Here is a 19,195-nt window from a genome sequence, read left to right as displayed (position 1 = left end):
GCATGCGCCGCGCCCCCGCCCCCGCGCCGCGGGATTTCCTTTTCCTTCATCTGCGGGGGGGCGTTTTGTTTCGGTTTGGTTTGGGACCTAGCCCAGCGTTTGCTGAGTACCAGCTTTCCAGCACCAGCTCTGTGCAAAAGAGGAAAATCTTACAAATATACAGCCAGTCACAATGACAATCCCCATGAAAATTCAAAATAAGAAACCAATTACACAACTTAGATTTCAAAGTTGTTATTTATTAATACAAAATGTTTGCATCACATACAAGTTAAAGACATCAAAATACTCTGTGGGCTCTAAGGCACCCCTGTAATTCAGTGTGGATAGTGACAGGCCTGCTATGCACAGCTACTTACCAAAGAAAAGAGGAATGAAGCACTGAATTACAGAATACCTGAGGTACAGTCAAAGTGTTTATGGAGACCTGGTGTGTAACTTGGTAAATAAAATGCAAAAACACAAGATCTCTAAGCATGCTCAGCAATTTCAGCCAATAGATGATTACAGCTTTACTTCTGCAAGGCACATGCAGCAATGGGTACACTGAACAGTAGAGGAGAAAATTGTTTAGCCAAATACTGAAAAACACATACTTTACAGTGCTTCAGAAAAAATAATCCCCTTCCATTATGTTTCTCCTTTATCATTTTATTCAAATCAGTTTAGTTTAACAGCAAGCAACATTAGAGGAGATATGCTAAGTAAAATTCTGATGAAAATGTCTAATCAAGCTATGTTTAATATTCATAACCTACGATGCTTACAAGAGCAAAGTATTACTCAGACGTTTTCACCAAGGGAAACGGGTAGTTTCCTCAGTCTGTCTTAATATGAAAGGGAACAACAATATAGCAGGGGGAGGAGGGGAAGGATTGTATACTGTGTATTACCTTCTACTTTTTTTTTTTATAAGATGGTTGAACGAAAAATCTGTCAGCCTCTGCCTTCTACATTTCAGTATTTGAGGAAATATTTACCTGGATGATTTTAAACAATCTTTTTTGAAAATTAGTGTTCCTTGTTTGAGTTCATTTAGCTTTCCTTAAAAACAAGGACAGCTACAGTTTATTATAGTTAGGGCTCAAGAGAAATCCTCTTCAGTTCCTTACAATAGGTTATTTTAAAAGTAACATAATCCTGACAGAATACCAATAATCACTTTAGTAAGCAGCACAAATAAAAATTCTTGTTTTGGTAATACAGAAGAAAACTCCTGATTAGCCAACAGTCTGATTTTAGAGCAATAAAGCTCAGTATTTACATCAGACATAATACACTTAATGCCAATTATTTGGCAAAACTAGACCTTTAGAAAGTCAAACTCATTCACAAGCAAGAGCAATCCATTCAATCCCTGAAGCTATCTCCCAGAAAAGTAACTTAACAAGTTGCATACATCTCTCTTGTATTAGCTGCAGAGCAACTTCTTAACTAGTACCATTTTTCACTTTACTTCCTACAAACAGTGTGCCAGCTGCTACAGAATATCATTGATACTCAGTTTGAAACAGATACTAGTTCAAAAAGTCTAAAAAAATTAAAGTGCTTAAGGCAATTCCTCTTCTTCACATCCCACTTACTAAAAATAATGGGACTAGCTGTTAGCAGCAAAAAATTGACATCTGTGCAAACTAATTAATAATAAATTCATCCTTTAAGTGTAAAATAAGTCACACATTAAGTTCACCTAGCATAACAGTTTAACTAAGCTTTGGAAATCAAACCACAGTATGAAATAATTCAAGCCTCTTTCAAACTCTATTATAAGTGTTAAAGAAAAAAAATTACACTTTGTATATAACCAGATCTACCTTGCAGGTTTCACTACATCTTGCAAAGACAAGTTGATAATTTAAACGCTCTTATGTAGTGTTGGAGTTTACTCATGGTTATTCATCGTTCACTGCACATTTCACCTTAGAGCAACATTCACTTTCCAGAAGGGGAAATGTAATAGGAACTGTAGCTGAATACCCCAGAAAAGCACATGGCTGGGCAGTATGAACAGGCACTAGCCCGTTTACAATTCTCTTTATCAGTTACTCAACAAGTCTCAAAACCAGAACCATTAGGTTGTCTCAACCCTCTTCACTCTTAGGATCCAAGCACACAAGCCTGTCTCTCCTCTCACTGAATTCATCGCAATTTGAGACCCTATAACTATCAGTTAGGTGCTTATTGCAGTTAAGAAGAAAGAAATGTGGAAGAAAGACTTAAGATTACTACACAGGCTTTAGGATAAGAACATCTGTAGATAGCATATTTGCAATAAACAGATTCAGATGCTGACCATGTCACCTTCCAGTATCTTTAAATTTCAAGACTAAGAACATTTAACTGACTAAGGAGGGTGCAACTCAACTGGTAATTGTTTTTACGCTTTCCATGACAAAGAGATTACAGCTACCTTTGTTCATAACGCAAATGTTCAAGTTTCATACATGAAATGGGGCTCAAACATCAAGGGCTCAAACTTACTGCCAAGCTCAAAAATTCTCAAGAACAAAACTTTCTAGAGCAGATACTGAGGTTAAGAATCAAATTAATTTTCTACTGAATATCGCTACCATCTTATCACAAGTTGTTTCAAGCAATCTCTCTTGAGAAGTTTTGATAGACAAAAAGGAGCCACTAATGTTAACAAGCTTTAACATCAGATGGCCATATTGTTATGGACTAAAAGATACACAGAATAAAGAATACTTTGGCCCTGTAAGAAGGAGCTGCTTCACTACAGACTATTAGCATGAACTTGAAACAGTTTTCAGGTAAGAGTATGAAAAGCGTTCAGTAAAAAAACACCATTAATTCAAATATACATCTGAAAATTAATCCTAGGCTTCTTGACTTGATTAGAGGAAAGAAAACAGACTTAAACAGTAGATAAAACACATGTAATTCTAATTGAAAAGGTTTAAGACCTTCCACAGAGAATAACATGCTATCTTTCTTTAACTTTCCCATAAATGAATTATTTGACTATTACTATCAAGCTTCCAAATAAGAATTGAGATGACATAACACCCATGCCCTATTTCATTTGATTCAAAAAACAGCATGTATAAATGCAGTTCCAAGAGCAGATCTGATATTAGTTTGCAAAGCACTTCCTTGCCTTAGACCTTCTTCTTGCCCTAAAAGAGGGGAAGGGCTAAAGTCTGAGTCTCTGAACAGAAACTTTAGAATATGATCCTGTAAAAGTCAGTCTCGTAAGTCCACACAGAAGTAGCATATGGTACTGGCTAGTATCTTAAAAGTGGACTGCTATACATAACCTACATTTTTAGATGAATAAATCACACATTTTAAGGGGTGTTGGTTATCCATAAAGGTCCAGTTGCTAGACTAGTCAAAATGTGGATTGCTCAAATGTCTCCAGGACCAAGATCTCAGTCCATCACCACCAGGAGTTTAGATGCCACCTCCGCTCAAGGCCAGCTGTGATACCAACAGCTGATTGAGAAGTCTTAACCAGCCATGAAGATGCTGAAGAAACAGCTAGAAGCTTTAGCAAGAGCTTCCCCTCTTTTCTGGAGGGCTATATTCAACTTTATCATCTCTGTTTCCAGCCTCAGCTGAATTGCATTATGCTACAGGCAGAAAAGAATTGGCTGTTTGTCACTTCCTGTCAGTGACAAGCAGTTTGAACAGTGAAACTGCTGATTATCAAAATCCAACTACAATAAACTGACAAAACTAGAAAGACAAAAGATGATTCAAAATTAAGAATATTTCAGGGACCATACTGTGGCTTTAAAAACTCTTCATTTTTGGTTCTGAACCTCGTATTTAAAGTATTACTTCACTCAATAGTTAGCTATTATGAACCTTCATGGGCGATACAAATGTGTTTAAATACCTTTACATTTTTACATTTTCCTATAATTTGTGATAAACATGTGCTGAACTCACTCTTTAAATACATGATACTTGAGAGTGATGCATGGGAAACAAGCAGCTCTGTATCAGAAGCACAGATTGCTTGTATTGTTTATTCACGGCTGGCCTAAAACCTGTTACGTGAATTAATGTATTCTTCTGAAACGTGTTTGTCATCAAGTTCTATTTGGAAGCTCAGTAGCAATAAAATAAAATATAGTCAAACATGGCATGTTAGGACAGCTAGGAAAATAGCTTGTCATATTCTTCATAGAAAAATAAAATTTATAACACAAAATGAATATTCCAAGTCCATAGCAAAATACAAGTGCAGTAATAGAAAAGTACATAGCTACAGCTCTTGATTTCCCCATCTGTTTTCCAAATAAATAACAGTATTTTTTCTGCCTGGTTCTACAGATTCACAGCAGCCTCTTCCTAACACTTTCGTCCAAAGCATCTGCAGTATCAGTACCCAGGCCTTAAAACAGCAGTATGTAGCAAAGCCAGTTTAATCCAAGGCTCACAAGCTTCTGTGAGTAACAACTATACAGAAAAAAAACGCCCTGCAGTAGAAGCTATTAAATGGACAGGTTACTGAGTAGCATTGTTTAGACTGCCAGATGAACCACTCAATCCATTTTCACTTTTCTGGAGCGTTTTCACAGCGCTTGGCACCTGCAGTCCAGTACTCAATGTAAGCCCACCACACCAGACCTAAAGAGAGGAAAAAAAAAAAAAAAAAAAAAAAAAAAAAAAAGAAAGAAACACAGAACTGAAGTTCAAGGTATCTATATCTCTTTTCCTCCCCTCTCCCCATAGAATCAAGACAAAACATATCCTGCAACCACATTGTTCTCTTGCTCTCTAGTTACAGCATTCTGTAGAACGTTCTAATCAAGTTGAAGCTAATTTTGATTAAGATCATGAAGCCCAAAATCCTTCATATAGTTGTCTTTTATATCTCTCTAATCTTATAACTAAGACTACAGGACTTGCTTCTAACAGGAAAATTTTGAAAACTGATGTGCTAGCAGCAACTACTTAGAATGATAGTTAAACACAATGCTCTTGTATCTGAAAGCCAGTGCTCAGTTCTAGTATGATATGATGGGAACTATGACAATGTAAGTATAGTATGAAAAATAAAGTTGAGGTTCTTCAGGTACACAGGTGCAAGTTTTCTCTGTTCTAGAACTGACAGAAATCAAAGAATGGATCCCCATGTTTATGAATAAATTGGAGTGGGAATTGTATTAAGTAGTTTGCTTGTTCTAGCCTGCCTACTTAAAAATGGTAGTGTCTGTAAGAATGCTACCATATTTATATTGAAAACTAAGTAACATGCTATATTCTGATTAAGATGCAGAGTAGCAGGCTGAACTGTGGTGTTTCCCAGAATGCTTGGGGAACTGACCCATGAGTCATCCTTAGCATTACTTATATTTAAATATCAGATTGATGACTGAGACATGTATTCCAACAGTCCTGAAGCTAATCTGCTCCCAATAATTTGAAAAAAAGATTCGTGTGGCTACTTGCTTAGTGGCCTTCAAGTAAATAGCTGCTAAAATCTAGATATACTGTCAGATTATCTAGCCAATAGCATAAATTAGAAAACATTTCTGATATGGTCAAAAGTGCCTGGTGTTTACATGCCAGATGTAAGGCTGCTTTGGCAAGTTACTTTTCCATTCTTCCTGTATACCAGAAGAGAAAGATGTCCATATAAACTGGTTCTACCACAGTTGAAACCTATCATGCTATGGTTTTCCATGGTCTGAATTAAGATTACAAAAGACTAATATTAAAGCTAGAGTTCAATGCCTATGCAGTTGAGCTGTTAGTATGAAACACCATGTCAGTCTCCTTCAGATCACTAAGTTTTCTCAGACCTACACTCTGCTCCCACAGCATGATTCACATTAAGTAGTACCAAGAATGTATGTACAGTCTCTAACTTCGGTTACTGATAATCAATGATCTAAATCAAAGAAAATGTGTAAAAAATTTTTCACATACATTTTTGCAAGGTTCAAATCTTTAGAATTACAGCAAGTCTTCACCGCTGAGAGCCAGAAAATACAAGTTATACAGAAGAGTGAAATGACTAACTGAAAAGCTCAGTAGGATTTCTCTTGTGTCTTGAAAGCTAGAATCTTCCATCTTAGAGAGAAGCACTTGGTCTAGCTCTATCTCATGATGGTAGTTCTGAAAGCTTTCAGCACCTTGGGCTCCTAGTTTCATCAGCTGAGTCAATTACCATAGCAGACTTATCAACTATCAGAACATGCAATTAATTTGCTCTACAAGGATTTAATGACATTTTACTGAAAGAAGAGAAATCTACATGGAAAGATCCTGCTGTTGAAATGAAGGACTGTTAAAAATACCATGTGAAGTCAAAAAGAAACAGTCAAGAAGCAATTATACAGTATTAGTCAAACTGTGTTCCCAGTTTCCTCCTTTACTTAAGGCTAATATAGTATTTTAAAGATAACTCAGTGCAATGAATTGAAAAAAGTTTCAGACACTGACCATGAAACCTGGTAGTAATGGTTGTGTAAACTTTGTTCTGAAGGTATATAACAGTTGCTTTGAGTTTGCGTTATAAAATGTGAGCTGACCTGGAAGAGGCAAAAAAAAAAAAAAAAAAAAAAAAAAGAGAGAGAGAAACATTTACAAAAACTGGCCCAGCAAAAAAATCTTACTACTTTTCCAGGGAAATGTCTCTAGAACACATTAAGTACAGATCTTGTCAAAGTCCACACTATTGAAAAATTTTCAGTTAGTTGTTCTGTCACATAAATAGTAGTGTCACTTGACACTGCAAGCAATATTACACAAAGTGCTCAGTCCCTTATTTTTGTAAGGAACTATCAGTTAAGGAGCAACACTAATGTATTTACAGGCTATTTATAGGGTAGTATTGCTTTAACTTGGTAACTTTAGTCAGATAACTTTTTAACCTAAATTTCATAAAAATCATAGTTTACCTCCATCGAAGTCACAGTACACTCCTATTCTGTCTGGAGCAGGTATATCTAGAGTCCTGGCTTTATTATTATGTTTTGCTGAAAATGTAGTTTGCAGCCAGTTGTTGATATGGATGCACCAGCTTGAATTAGTCTTTCCCAGCTGGTCAAATTTCCCCAAGTTTTTATATGCTACTCCCACGCTGTAGGATTTGCAGTCCTTCTGGGCTCTCACCTCCCAGTAATGCTGCCCACTTTCAATGGCAGTGTCTCCTACAAAAAAGATATTTTCAGCCTTGATTAATAGGTATACCTTAGAGTTTGCTTCCTTACAGGCACCTGAGGTCTGCTTAGTTTCATTTTAAGCTGAAGACTCAGAAAAACAGAAATATTTAAAAAAAAAAAATCTAGTTTACAGTTATATCATACTATTTACCTGTAAAGTGGAATACAGGCAGTTTATACTCACATCCATCTAGAGGACTTATATTTAACATGAACCCACATTCAACAGAGTGACCGACAGTCACTGAAGAGTCTTATAACAGAGAACTCGAAGACATTTGCTATGGCAGGATGTTCTAGTGTTGCATAGGCATAACTAGATCTGTGCAGGACAGCATCAAATTCACAGCTTGAACGAATTCAAGTTTTCCTTCAGATTTCTACCAAAACTGTCCTTCCACAGCCCTATATACCTACTGGAACTGAGAAGTTCACCTTACCCAACACTGTGTATGATTCACCAGTAAAACGATCTCTGCTGCCCCTCATTAAGGATCTTGAGCAAAAAGATGTCCTCTTTGGAGATGGTGTACCACTTCTAAGGAGAAAGAACGTGCAAGATTAGCATGCTATTACAGAAATGCAAGCTAGTTTTTCCAAGCAAGATTCAATTAAGTTGCAATAAATATCCCCCCTGCAAAAACTAACAAACAAACAAAAAAAACCACCCCAAAATGACAGTTACCAGCCACACTTAACACCTAGCAGTACTTAATTAGTACACATGCACAAGTATAATGGAGAGAGAAAAGGTAATAGCCAAAGAAGATGCCAGACATTGTGGTGAAACAAGTCCAGAAGCAGTTAAGAAAGAAAACAGTAAAAAAGGCAGATGTATGGCACAGTTTGAATGCACATCTGTATAAAACTTAGAAATCCAGAGAGTTCAGGTGGCTGCTTTTCTGCCTAAGACTTCTAATTAAACTTATAGCTAAGCTACAAGAATCCACCACTGATACTCAATGCAAAGATGCCCAGCTACCTTTAGTATCAGGGAAAGAGGAAAGTAATTTCAGTTGTGTTCAAAATGTGTTCAGCACATATAGGGCTTATATAAACAATGAAATCCCCAGAAAAAAGTGCAATACAAATAATGAAGAACTTTAAAGGGTGTAAAATAGTTTTATTTCAAAATACACCCCCTGAAGATGATACAAAAGGGTAAAATCTATATGCAGTTTATAAGAAAAAACAAGGTTAGACTTTTAAGTTTTTAAATGCATCACAACCCTAGTTTTATTCCTAAAAAAAGAAAAATCCCCAAACATCAAAGGTCTGAAGAGCAGGGATTTTATTTGGTTATATTCCTATTTCTTTTAAAGACTACAGAAAATCATGTTACGGTAAGATGTGCTGAGAAGCATACAGTGGCTCTTTAAGAGCAGTTACCAGTTTAAGTACCTAATCCCAGTCATGAAAGAAGTATATCTTCTAATCATACATTCCAAGTACAAAAACAATAGCAAAGTAAAAGAAATGCTTTGCTCTGGAGAATAGTCTATGTGGAATCACTTGCACAAAGCAATTTTAACCCAATGTAAGTTTTAAACATTTTATTTTACTTTGGTTATGGTCTTAAAAATAACCCCTAGCAATTTAACCATTAAACAAAATTAAGGCACCTATTTGCAAACTCTAGTGAATATTAACGTTTGGACGCAGGGAAACATCTCAGTTTGCTTTTTAAAAACAGTATTTAGCTGTCTTTAAAAATTCTAGCTTCTCAGAAGTAAGTAGTCTACAGTTTAATTTCATTAACAAAAATTCTAAACAATACAAAAAGCAAATATTGTGCTGAAATGCACAGAGCAAGTCATTTTTAAATGCTCATTCCTTGCAGTTTATCATACATCAATCTTTGAAGTGTTACCACGAAAAGAATGCTCTTTCTTCAACTTTTCTTAAACTTCTTAAATGTTGCAATTACAATTTGGGAAAGTTGTTAATGTAAATGTCCAGACCTGTTATGATGAAGCTTCGTTTGCTTTCATTCAGATTCATTGAACATGGATTTCATGTTTTTCAGAAGTGTTTTCAAACAGTATTTCATAAGACAAAGTGCCTTTTGCCCAATACCGTTACTACCATGAAATGACATGGAAAAAAAAAATCAAAAGCCAAATAGCATGGAATCAGAATTTTCACAGAGAAGTGCGCCAGAATCTATCTACATGACTAAATTTGTTTTAGCTGAGTTAAAAGAATGGTACAAGTAATCATTGCTCAAACTGCTGAAAATATTGTCCTCTATCTTAACATCCCTAATTTAGCATATAGATTTGCCCGTATTGATCAGAAGACACATTTCTTGCAGGAGCTGCATGAAAAGGGTAAGTGTACACTATGTCGACTAGAGCACATCAAATGCTTTTGAACTGTGTTAACAGGGAGAAAGCTATAGCTTACTTACCAAAGAAAAGGAAGCAAGGGATTGCATGGAAGAAAAACAGCAAAGCCAAGAATTAAAGCATAAATTAAGCAAAAACATAATCATTGCAGATTCCACCCTACTTTAAATGCACCACTACAGAGATCATTCACGTGCACTCTCATAAAAAAAGCTGAGACTTTTCAGGTACAAAGGAGTTATGCAGAAAGCAGTGTGGCCATTTAGAGACACACCATAAGTAAGAACAGGTGCTGTGCTAGTTTTTCCACAATATTAGCAAGACATGAACAGGTTTTCAGTACCATTTATTTTGTTAGAATCACCTGTAAATGGCCACTGAGTGGGCTTTCTCCATTCAAGTCTAACAGCCTTTAACAGTTCAGACAGTGATATTTAGCATTTGGCATGAGAGTTCGAAAAACAGCATATATTTTTCAATGGTAAAGTCTCTCTTCCGCCCCCCCCCAAAAAAGCAGAAAATTTCACTGACGCCAGTTTTGTGTTGATTTTCTAATACAGCACAACAATTTTCAGTAGCTAGAATAGTAAATTAAGGCATTTCTTCCACAAAATATTCCAGCCTTATGACTAGGATTGTCATCTACAGCATTGCAGTTAATCCTAGTTTTCTTACCCATTTCAGATAAAATACATATTGCTTAAATGTATTTTTTTTCTTTCAGAGGAAAGAAGTACAAGAACAGACACTTGAAGTTATCTAGAAGTTTTATTCCAATCGATTAAATCTGTTAATTTAGCGTCTTATGTGCATCAGTGTCTTTGCAAACTTTCAAAGTCATACACTTGATTTTTAACATACAAAACTACACTCCAGAATCACCTCTGTCAAGCATCTAGTTTTCCTTCTTATATAAAACATTTGCATTGATACTCTTTCAGGGAGTAAAAGCCTTCTGCAAGAATGAAAGCTCATCTAAATCTCCTGCTAAAAAAGATCAGCTTGAGATGCAAAGTTGAATAGATGACCATCTTCTACAGAAGCAAAGGCCATAACCTGAAAATGTCTTTACTGACAAATACAGCAAGAAACAATGGGTAAGACAGACTTTGTAGAGCACACAGTGACGCACAAGACTATTTTAAAACTAGGTATGCTTCCTGAAATAGATGGTGTGCTCTGCCTTAGCTCAAAAGCTAGTTTTTCCTATGCTTACAATTCATTACCATTCATCTCTCACAAAAAAACATGACTGATGTCAAAAAGTTCAAAAAGTTTACAAAGAGTAAAGCATGTAAGAAATTAAGAACCTGTGCATTTGGTTTGGTTCTGCAGCTTCTAAATCAGTGATACTACAAAAAAGGCAAAAAGGGATTTTTTTAAAAAGAAAAAAGTTTATATTGAAAACAATTGCACGTGGAAGAGCAGCTAAACATTTTAACTGCTTTTACATACTGAAAACAATTTCTCATTTGAACAGGTAAGTCAGTAACTAGCATTGCCATTAAGTTTGGCCTGTTTGAAAGTAAAACTCCATTATAGCTGATATTTTATCTCCAATGTTTAATAGCAGATACATCAAGAGTTCAGAGGTAAAGAGTATTTGATTCAAAAATAAGAACAAAAACAGCCAATTCAAACTCACGGAAAGAAAATCTTGACTGCATTTGTGAAAAATCTAGCATGCCATTGTATGTTAGAAGGTCCTAAGCCTCAAAGGCTTATAAGCAACCGGCATCTTCATATTGAGACTTGAATACATAATGCACTTTTACTGCAAATCAGGTCTAGGAAATAATTCTTCCAGGAACATTGTTTTCTAGTCACTGGAAAATATAGACATCTCCATAACTCCAAACTAAATTTCTAGAAGCACATATGTACTGCCTTAGTTACTGACAAAGGCTATTAGATTGCTTGACCTAGGGAGAGATAGAAATAAAGAGAAAGTACTGATGATTGCTGCAAAACTAGAAGCTAGGTCCTAGGAATAAGAGGTATATTATCACCTTTTATTGCTCTTCAGTAGAGGATTCTGGGCACTGTCAGATAGAAATAAGCAGTTATTAAACAATGGTTCTATTAGACAGAGTACATTATCCCCAGTTTTAAGATGCCACTAAAATTTTTCTACCATACCTCTGGTAGTTATATAGCAATAGTGGAAGTATTAATAAATTACGTCAATTCATGCTACCCAAAATGGGTAAGTCATGCTTGATCAACTAATTGTCTTTGAGGAAAAAGTCACCGGTCCTGTGCACCAATTGCTGTGTGCACAACTAGTTCCAAAGGGTTTACAGTTGAACCACAGTGTGAACAACGCAAAGCCTACCCACTCATTGGTTACTCCTGGCATCTCAACAGTGATCACTATCGGTCAACACCAGTTCATAACTTTAATAGCAACTGGCAGGATGGCAAGGACTGCACTCAGCAATTTGGGGGACCGACCAGACCAAACCCAGGGAGCAGGCAACATGCTGGAGGGCAGGACTGCTCTTCAGAGGCAGCTCAGCATGCTGCAGAAACAGGCAGACAGGAACACCATCATGGGCAACGCAGGCAAAAGCAAAGCCCTGCTTCTGCAATGGGAGAGCCCCATGCAGCAGCACTGGCGAGGGGATCCCTGAAGGAAGAGCAGCTCTGCAGAGGAGCAGCTGAGAGGCCTGCTCAACAAACACAGGAATCTGCAGCACACCTCTATGGCCACAACAGCCAGACACACACCGGGCTGCAGCCAGCCGCAAGACAGCAACCACGGGATCAACAGAAGTCATTGCTCCTCTCATTCTGGCCCTTGTCAGACTGCATCTGGAGTCTTGTCTCCAGGTCTGCGCTTCCCAGGACTAAATGGACACTGACATACTGGAGCAAGCCCAGTGGAGGGCCAACAGCCCTCCAGTCAAGGAACCAGACCCCAGGAAAAGTCTGTGGTAATTTGGGTTGTTCAGCCTCAGGCAAGAAGGCAAGAGAGGGGATTTGATTTCTGTCTTCAACTATATAACACAAAGGCGCTTTGCTCAGACTCTGAAAGGTAGAGCACCACTTGTAATGAGTTGGAATACAAGACACTTTTTTTAATTAGGGTATTCCTCTCCTCCCCAACAGGGTAGCCTGGAACAGGGGTTTAGGGAGGTAGCAGATTCTTCATCCTTGGAGATGCTCAGCTGAACAAAGCCTAGAGCAACCCACCTAGAGCAACCCAATCTAGCTGACCCTAGTTAAAGCATATTAACTTCAAAGGTCCTTCCAACCCTGTTTATTCTGTAATTCTGAACAGCAAGCTTTTAGTGCCTAAAACTCAAGGAACAGAGTTGAAGAATACTGAAGAAAGTTCTTGAATACTCAAAAACTTTGTTGAAGCTACTTAAGTATTTTTCTTGATGAAAATACTTAGAAAGCATTTTTAACTCTGTTTTTTACAGGAGTTATGTTCTACTATCAGTATCTTTTACTATTGTTTCATTGCTATCTTTTCAATGAGAGCTCTAAGATAAATTCAAGTAACCTCTTTTTGTACCTTTTTTCTTTTTTAAGTTTAGCTTTTTCAAAAAAGAAAACAGCCAGCTCATTCCTTATTTTGGACAATAGGCAAGCTGGTCATTCACCAGAATTGACAGGCAATACTATTAAACATACAGTATTAGAGCTGAAGATCAGTTGCTCTGACATTTGCCTTTTGCACAAGTTTATATTTACACAGGTAAATAATATCCTTGAATCTATTTTTAAAAGGCTTAAATTCTGCTTAATGTTAAGAAACATTTTAAATAGATTCCATATTAAGCTTCTCAACATATTAATTCTTTATTTCCCTCCCCTGTAACAAACATTTTTTCCAGAGAAAAGCAGAGTCAAACCTCCTTTGGTTTCCACTGTTCTATCAGTCATATGAGTAACCAGAGAAGAAAGTGTTTGGTTTTCCACTGCCTTCTTTCCCTTAATTGCCAGGTAAGACATTTCAGGCAACAAAAATCTTTACAAACCAAGTTAGAATTCTTACCTGCCTTTGTTCTCCTTTCCTTTTATTTTTTCTTGGCCTTTGCCTCCAGTAGGGTCCCATTCAACGTAATTATCTTCAACTTTCAAGTTCAGATGAGATGAAGTATTGTCCAAATTGAACACAAATGCTGGTCAAAAAAAACATGAAACAGTGAAAAAAGTGTTCTCTTGTCTTGATGGTTGTTTATACAAAAGAACAGAAACAGTGGAAAACTACTTGTACAGCACTATACAACTTAATAAAAGCATCTTATTAGCCCAATACTTACAATCAAGGTAAAGAGCCCCTCAAATAAAGGGGAGTTTTTTATCTTCAGCCTACAGCTTGTTAAATTCAACTATTAAACTAGAGCTTTCTGCTATCTGCGACCTATTTATAATTGTATGAATCTAGGGAATGATTTAAAGCTACACTCATTTTCCATACTTTATAGCCCTGATTCTCTAAAGTGTTTATGACTAATAAGGATTTTTAAATCTTGAGTATACTAAATTGATAGGATAGTACATACTAGAATACAGAATGAGCTGTAGAACAGGCTGCAGATATTACAGCAGTACAGCATGCATGAAGCTAGAAGACTCTGTATTACCTGCAGCCAAATACTTCATCCAGTGAAACAAAACTAATAACACGCTGAGTCACTAGGATATTTACAACATATTTTGTAGGTGTTCTAATATCAAACATTTCAGGCTGTTGCTGAAAAAGTATACTCCAGATTTTGTGAATTTGGAGGTCAACAGTATCAAGTCTGAAAAAAAAATAAAGTAAGCATATGGCCCAAGCAGAGAATTTCTGTGGGCCAAGTATTAAAGAAAGTGAACTGGACTCAGTGTTAAGGTGCACATACACACTGCAGTTAACATGGGCAGCATGATAATCACCCAAGTAAGAGTTGTTTCTGATACTACTAAAAGGAATGGAAGTGAATGGAAGTATTGAATTCTGAACATCATCCAGTACCTGCTGCATAACAGTATTAAAACAAATAAAATAATTTTAGAAGTTACCAAAATGCATATAAGCTCATTTAAAAACAAAGCTGTATGAAATCTGAAGCAGCATTCACTAGAAATAGAATTCATGTTTTAATTCTCATGCTTAGCAATCATCTTGCCCTTTTTATCCTGCCACAATGAAAGCATCAGAACCACCAGCTCCACTATAATAACAGTTAAGATCTGTGTTCTTACAAACCATCAGTTCCACTTCAAGAGCGGAAAGCATCACAGAATTTTTCATCTAGTTTATTTGCAACCAGATATCAGAAAGCCACCACTTTGGATCAGATTTTAACACAATTGCTTAATAACCTACCACTGTGAAGCTGTTTATCCTTTGGTTGCTGACCATGATCAGAATCCATAGGTAGTATTAAAAAAAAAAATGCTTTCAGCATCTTTATTTACAGAAGGCCATTACCTGTCACATGCGAAGTACCACTCACCACCCAGCTATACCAACTGCTTAAACGCCACAGACATCCAACTGGCACTCAGCGACAAAGCTAATCTCCTCTTGCTACATTCTCAGTATGATCTAGTGGTATAAAATCTCAAATACACAATCCAGAACAACGCACATCAGGCTCTCTTGGAGCAAGTTAGATCACTACCTCTTTTTCAGTGTCTGGATACTAAAAGAATCTGCCAATTATACAGCTTTATATATAATCTCCTTCCTAACACTTTAGAAAAATGGTTGCTCAAGCACTGCTGAAATATGCCCTTTAACATACACATTAGTACATGAAGGCAAGACTAAGTTAATCTACACACAAAGTTTTCAGTACCTCTCAGTTTATAGCCTTTCAAATTTTACCTTTGGTCTCCAGAGTCACCGGATCAGAGTACTCCCCTGCCACAGCCTTGTTGCAAGCTCGTACTCTGAAGTTCATATACTTCGTATCAAATTTCAGACCTAAAAAAGTGGATGTTCAGAAACTTAATTTGAGATTAATCATGGAAAATCTGAACAAGACTAAAGCCAACTTCATCTAGCTGTTGTATTTATTTAATCTGCATAAAACAAACTCAAATATATCAGCATGAAATTCATTTACCGTTTTTTTAGATAAAACCTCAAACTCCAAACACGTGGCAGAGCTTAGTTAAACAAAGCATTCAAAAATTTAATATTAAGCAACAGAAGCTTCATTAAATACGTAAAAAGAGCTTTTAAGAAAAGTTCCATGTGCAAACAGTTAGATCTCTATTCTTGTTTTTGAAGTATAAAAAAATCTTTACCCGATAGCATGTATTCAGTAGCCTTAATATAGTCTACTAGCTCCCAACATTGTTCATCTTTTACTCGAGGAAGCCCATCAAAGTTGGTTTTCCTGTACTCCAGTACAAAGTGATCAATTCTGTTGTCTTCTTCAGGCATTCTCCATGATACTGTTACACAGTTATCAGCAACCAGACAAGCTGCAAGATCTATTTCTGGAGCTTTAGGGACTGCAGAAAAGAAAATAGACTGAATATTAATTGGCTCTCCCTGGATTACAGAGGTCAAAAGCTGCCTTCAACTCAGTCACACAATCCTTTTAGGGGATATATGCCATTACCAAAGTCTGATAAAAGACTAAGCATGTCACTTTTACTTAACACACAGCTTACAAAATGGGAAAGAAACATGATGACCTCTAGAGTTAACTTTCCAGATGTTTGTGTTTTATTAGCAAGTTGAGTTTTCCCTCTGTTGGGAGCATTAAGAAGCACAGAGAACTTAAAACTGTGCGCCTACACTCAGGCTAAGAGTATTAAATAGGAAAAACATTAAGGAGTTAACTTTATCTTTCCGAGTCTGCAGAAGACACACACAATTGTCGCCTTCAAACAATATTGTGACTTAGCTTTCCTCCAGCACTATAGGCAACTGTAACAGTGTAAGTTTCTACTAACCAGTCAGCAGTTACCTAGTTTTCTTTCCTTCTCACTGTTCATCTTGAATGAAGAGGAAAGAATTCCTAAGATTCACAAAAAAAATTAAAAAAAAGTCTATTCTCATGAAATCACAGAACACTTAAGTCACCAGACTTTTTTTTAAAAGAAATTTACACACTTGTAGTGTTTGAAGTACAGTGAAAATACTTCTGTTGGCTGAAGTTAAAAAGAATTGTTTACGCTTTTTGGGAGGAAGGGTCTAGAAAAGCTTTATATGTTTCTGCAACAACTTGAAGTGACCTCCAAGTCAATATATCAGGTAACAATGTCAAGAAAGTACAATACTGAAACATCTCTGCAGTTATCATGCTCCAGTGATGAAGTCCTAATTACCAACCTTTCACATTTGCAAGCTGAAACTACTGCTTCTTGAAGAGATTGATTGTACAGTGATTCCTCTGCATTGAAATTAATGCAAATCACAGTAGTTAAGAATCATGTTTAGCTACAGGCTAAACATGCACGTAGCTACAGCAGCTTAGAAAAAGAAAGAACCTGCTTTGATTTATGTACCACCCTTCATACATTCCAGTGATCATTTGTTCAAATATTTTAACCTAGTACTGCTCAAGTGTATCTTTCTTTCCACTTTCCTATAGCAGAAACTGAACAGAAGCATAAACTGGCATAGATTTAAATGCTTGGAAAAAAACATACAGAAGTGACTGAAGTCAAAAGGAAGTTCTAATGAGACATTTAAGTACATTTGTTATCAAATTTCAAAATCATGAAACCATAATTTAAGAATATCAATAATATCCACTCTTAAGCAAAAGAAACTAAGACAAGGACAAGCATTTCAGAACGTATGCAAGTAAGTTCAAGCATTTATTCCCATTATTTCTGTCACAGTGCGAGGCACCAGTCTTCCATATTTTTAGAATGAGTAAGTTTTCAGCACCACTGTGTCAAGCAGTATTCAAATGCATACATTACCAAGCTTCTTTTCTCCTTCCTGCAAAAGATCATTAATATATCCTGATGTATAAAACTATCAATGATCAGTACAGTTCTACCTATTATAGTTTGAGCTGTGGTAAATACCATTAGGATTCAATAATTTGATAGCTTGGAGCTACATTAAAAAGAATCAAGTTTGACAGTAGGTAGTTGATTTTGTTTATAGATCAAAGGTCCAAACAAAAATTTATTAGACTTTCTACATCTTTGATAAGGAAAATGCCTGTATAACAACGGCCATACTAAAGAATATCCTCATGTAGATAAAAGATTTTGTTCATGCTTGTAATAACATCTTAACACTTGTTCATATTCCTGTCAAACAGGTGCACTGATCAGCTTATCTAGCTTGTTCCCTTATCTACAAAATGCAGAGCTGTGATTGCCATCCAGACGCTAAGAATAGAATGGGAATTTCTGCCTGGACACACTGCAAGCTGATCACTAGGAATAACACTGGTAATTCGCTAGGCCTGTTACCATATACTGTATCTGCATCATAGAAGATAAATGGGAAGAAGTGTAAGCTGATACTGCCAAGTCCTTAACTGATTTGTAGTGAGCAACACCCCTGCAAACAGTACTCTTGCCAAGATACCCTTGGTAAGAGTCAAGGGCAAAGTGATTTGAATGAAGGAACTTTAAATGAAGATATACACTGGAACACAAGGTTTATGTCTATTAAACCAGTAACAATTAGAAGTGTCAATAACGATTTTGTATTATGCTAACATCAGAAGTTTCACTGCCCTCGTTTATCACTGTCTTGTGTTTTAGACTTTTTTACTGTTATCCTGGAAAATGACATGTTAGTTGACAGTTTCATGCATTTTATTGCAAATTACTGAAACTGGATGCAAGGATGTCACTAAAAGCTTGAAGCTAGTAGGTATTATCTTAAGAAACTTAAAGCATCTCTGGGAAATACAGAAGAACTGACACCTCAAGAATGTATTTAAGAAAAATTCTCTCTTTCAGGACTCTCAGAAATTGAAAAACATTGTATGGAAAACTCATTTGCATGTATAAGACTAATTTTTTTGAAACACTAATATAATGTAAAAATTAACACAATAAACCAGAAAATTACTTTAACCAGGTATTCAGCCTAACATCCAAAATATAAAAACAAATTTAGGTACTCTGAAAAGTTTGCTTATTAGGATGTAGGAGTTGTTACTACTTGAATAATTTACAATATAGAAATTAAACAGCTTGCATAGAACTTTACCTGGCAAAAACTTTACAGCCTGCAGTATCCGCCTTTCCAGGGAGAAGTCCACCATTAAATGAGTCATACTATCACTGACCTTTGGTTTCAGAGAAATACGGAATGCTGAAGCCATTGTAACTCTAAAGTCAGGAAAATAGCATTAGCAAAATACAGTTTGCATTATTTAAGCACAGTAGTCACTTTCAAAGACAGTAATTGGACAATCTGCATCATTAATTTCAAGTCGCTAGCCAAAACACTGTTCTCCAATCAAAGACCAGCATATTTTTAATAGTTATTTAATGTTTAGTAAAAATTGCAAACTATAAAGTTTTGCTAACGTGACTGCCTCACTAAAAGAACATGGCATGAGCTCCCAGTGGTTCCATCTTACTAGGACAAAGATACTAGGAGAGAGTGGAGACTAGCTTTAAGTCTCATCTCTCCAATGGCCCAGAATTTGGGTTCTTTTTCACTGGTGAAACAAAACAAATAACTATTTCACACAAAATCCCTGAGCACAAAAGCCTAAAGCACTGAAGAATCAGCATCATTATACACTTTGAAATTTTAAAGTA

General features: G+C 36.3%; 1 protein-coding gene across 2 annotated transcripts in view; it reads right to left on the bottom strand.

Moving 5' to 3' along the window:
- Positions 1 to 238: 238 nt before the first annotated feature.
- FSD1L (fibronectin type III and SPRY domain containing 1 like) overlaps positions 239 to 19,195 on the bottom strand; it is a 35,244-nt gene continuing 16,287 nt past the window's right edge. Inside the window, exons 6-14 of one of the 2 annotated variants that reach the window (XM_062600198.1) lie at positions 18,636 to 18,757; positions 15,746 to 15,955; positions 15,321 to 15,419; positions 13,497 to 13,623; positions 11,500 to 11,532; positions 7,583 to 7,677; positions 6,879 to 7,130; positions 6,421 to 6,509; positions 239 to 4,599 (exon numbers count right to left, since the gene is read on the bottom strand). In XM_062600198.1, the coding sequence (XP_062456182.1) occupies positions 4,477 to 4,599; positions 6,421 to 6,509; positions 6,879 to 7,130; positions 7,583 to 7,677; positions 11,500 to 11,532; positions 13,497 to 13,623; positions 15,321 to 15,419; positions 15,746 to 15,955; positions 18,636 to 18,757 (1,150 nt within the window). In that variant the 3' untranslated portion in view covers positions 239 to 4,476. Of the gene's footprint in view, positions 4,600 to 6,420; positions 6,510 to 6,878; positions 7,131 to 7,582; positions 7,681 to 11,499; positions 11,533 to 13,496; positions 13,624 to 15,320; positions 15,420 to 15,745; positions 15,956 to 18,635; positions 18,758 to 19,195 lie in introns of both variants that reach the window. The other variant, XM_062600197.1, reaches the window with a different exon arrangement.

This window comes from Rhea pennata, chromosome Z (genome assembly GCF_028389875.1).
Source record: "Rhea pennata isolate bPtePen1 chromosome Z, bPtePen1.pri, whole genome shotgun sequence".
In the NCBI taxonomy this organism is placed as follows: Eukaryota; Metazoa; Chordata; class Aves; order Rheiformes; family Rheidae; genus Rhea; species Rhea pennata.
The sequence above is the reverse complement of the archived record's forward strand: the minus strand, read 5'-3'. Positions and strand labels throughout refer to the sequence as shown.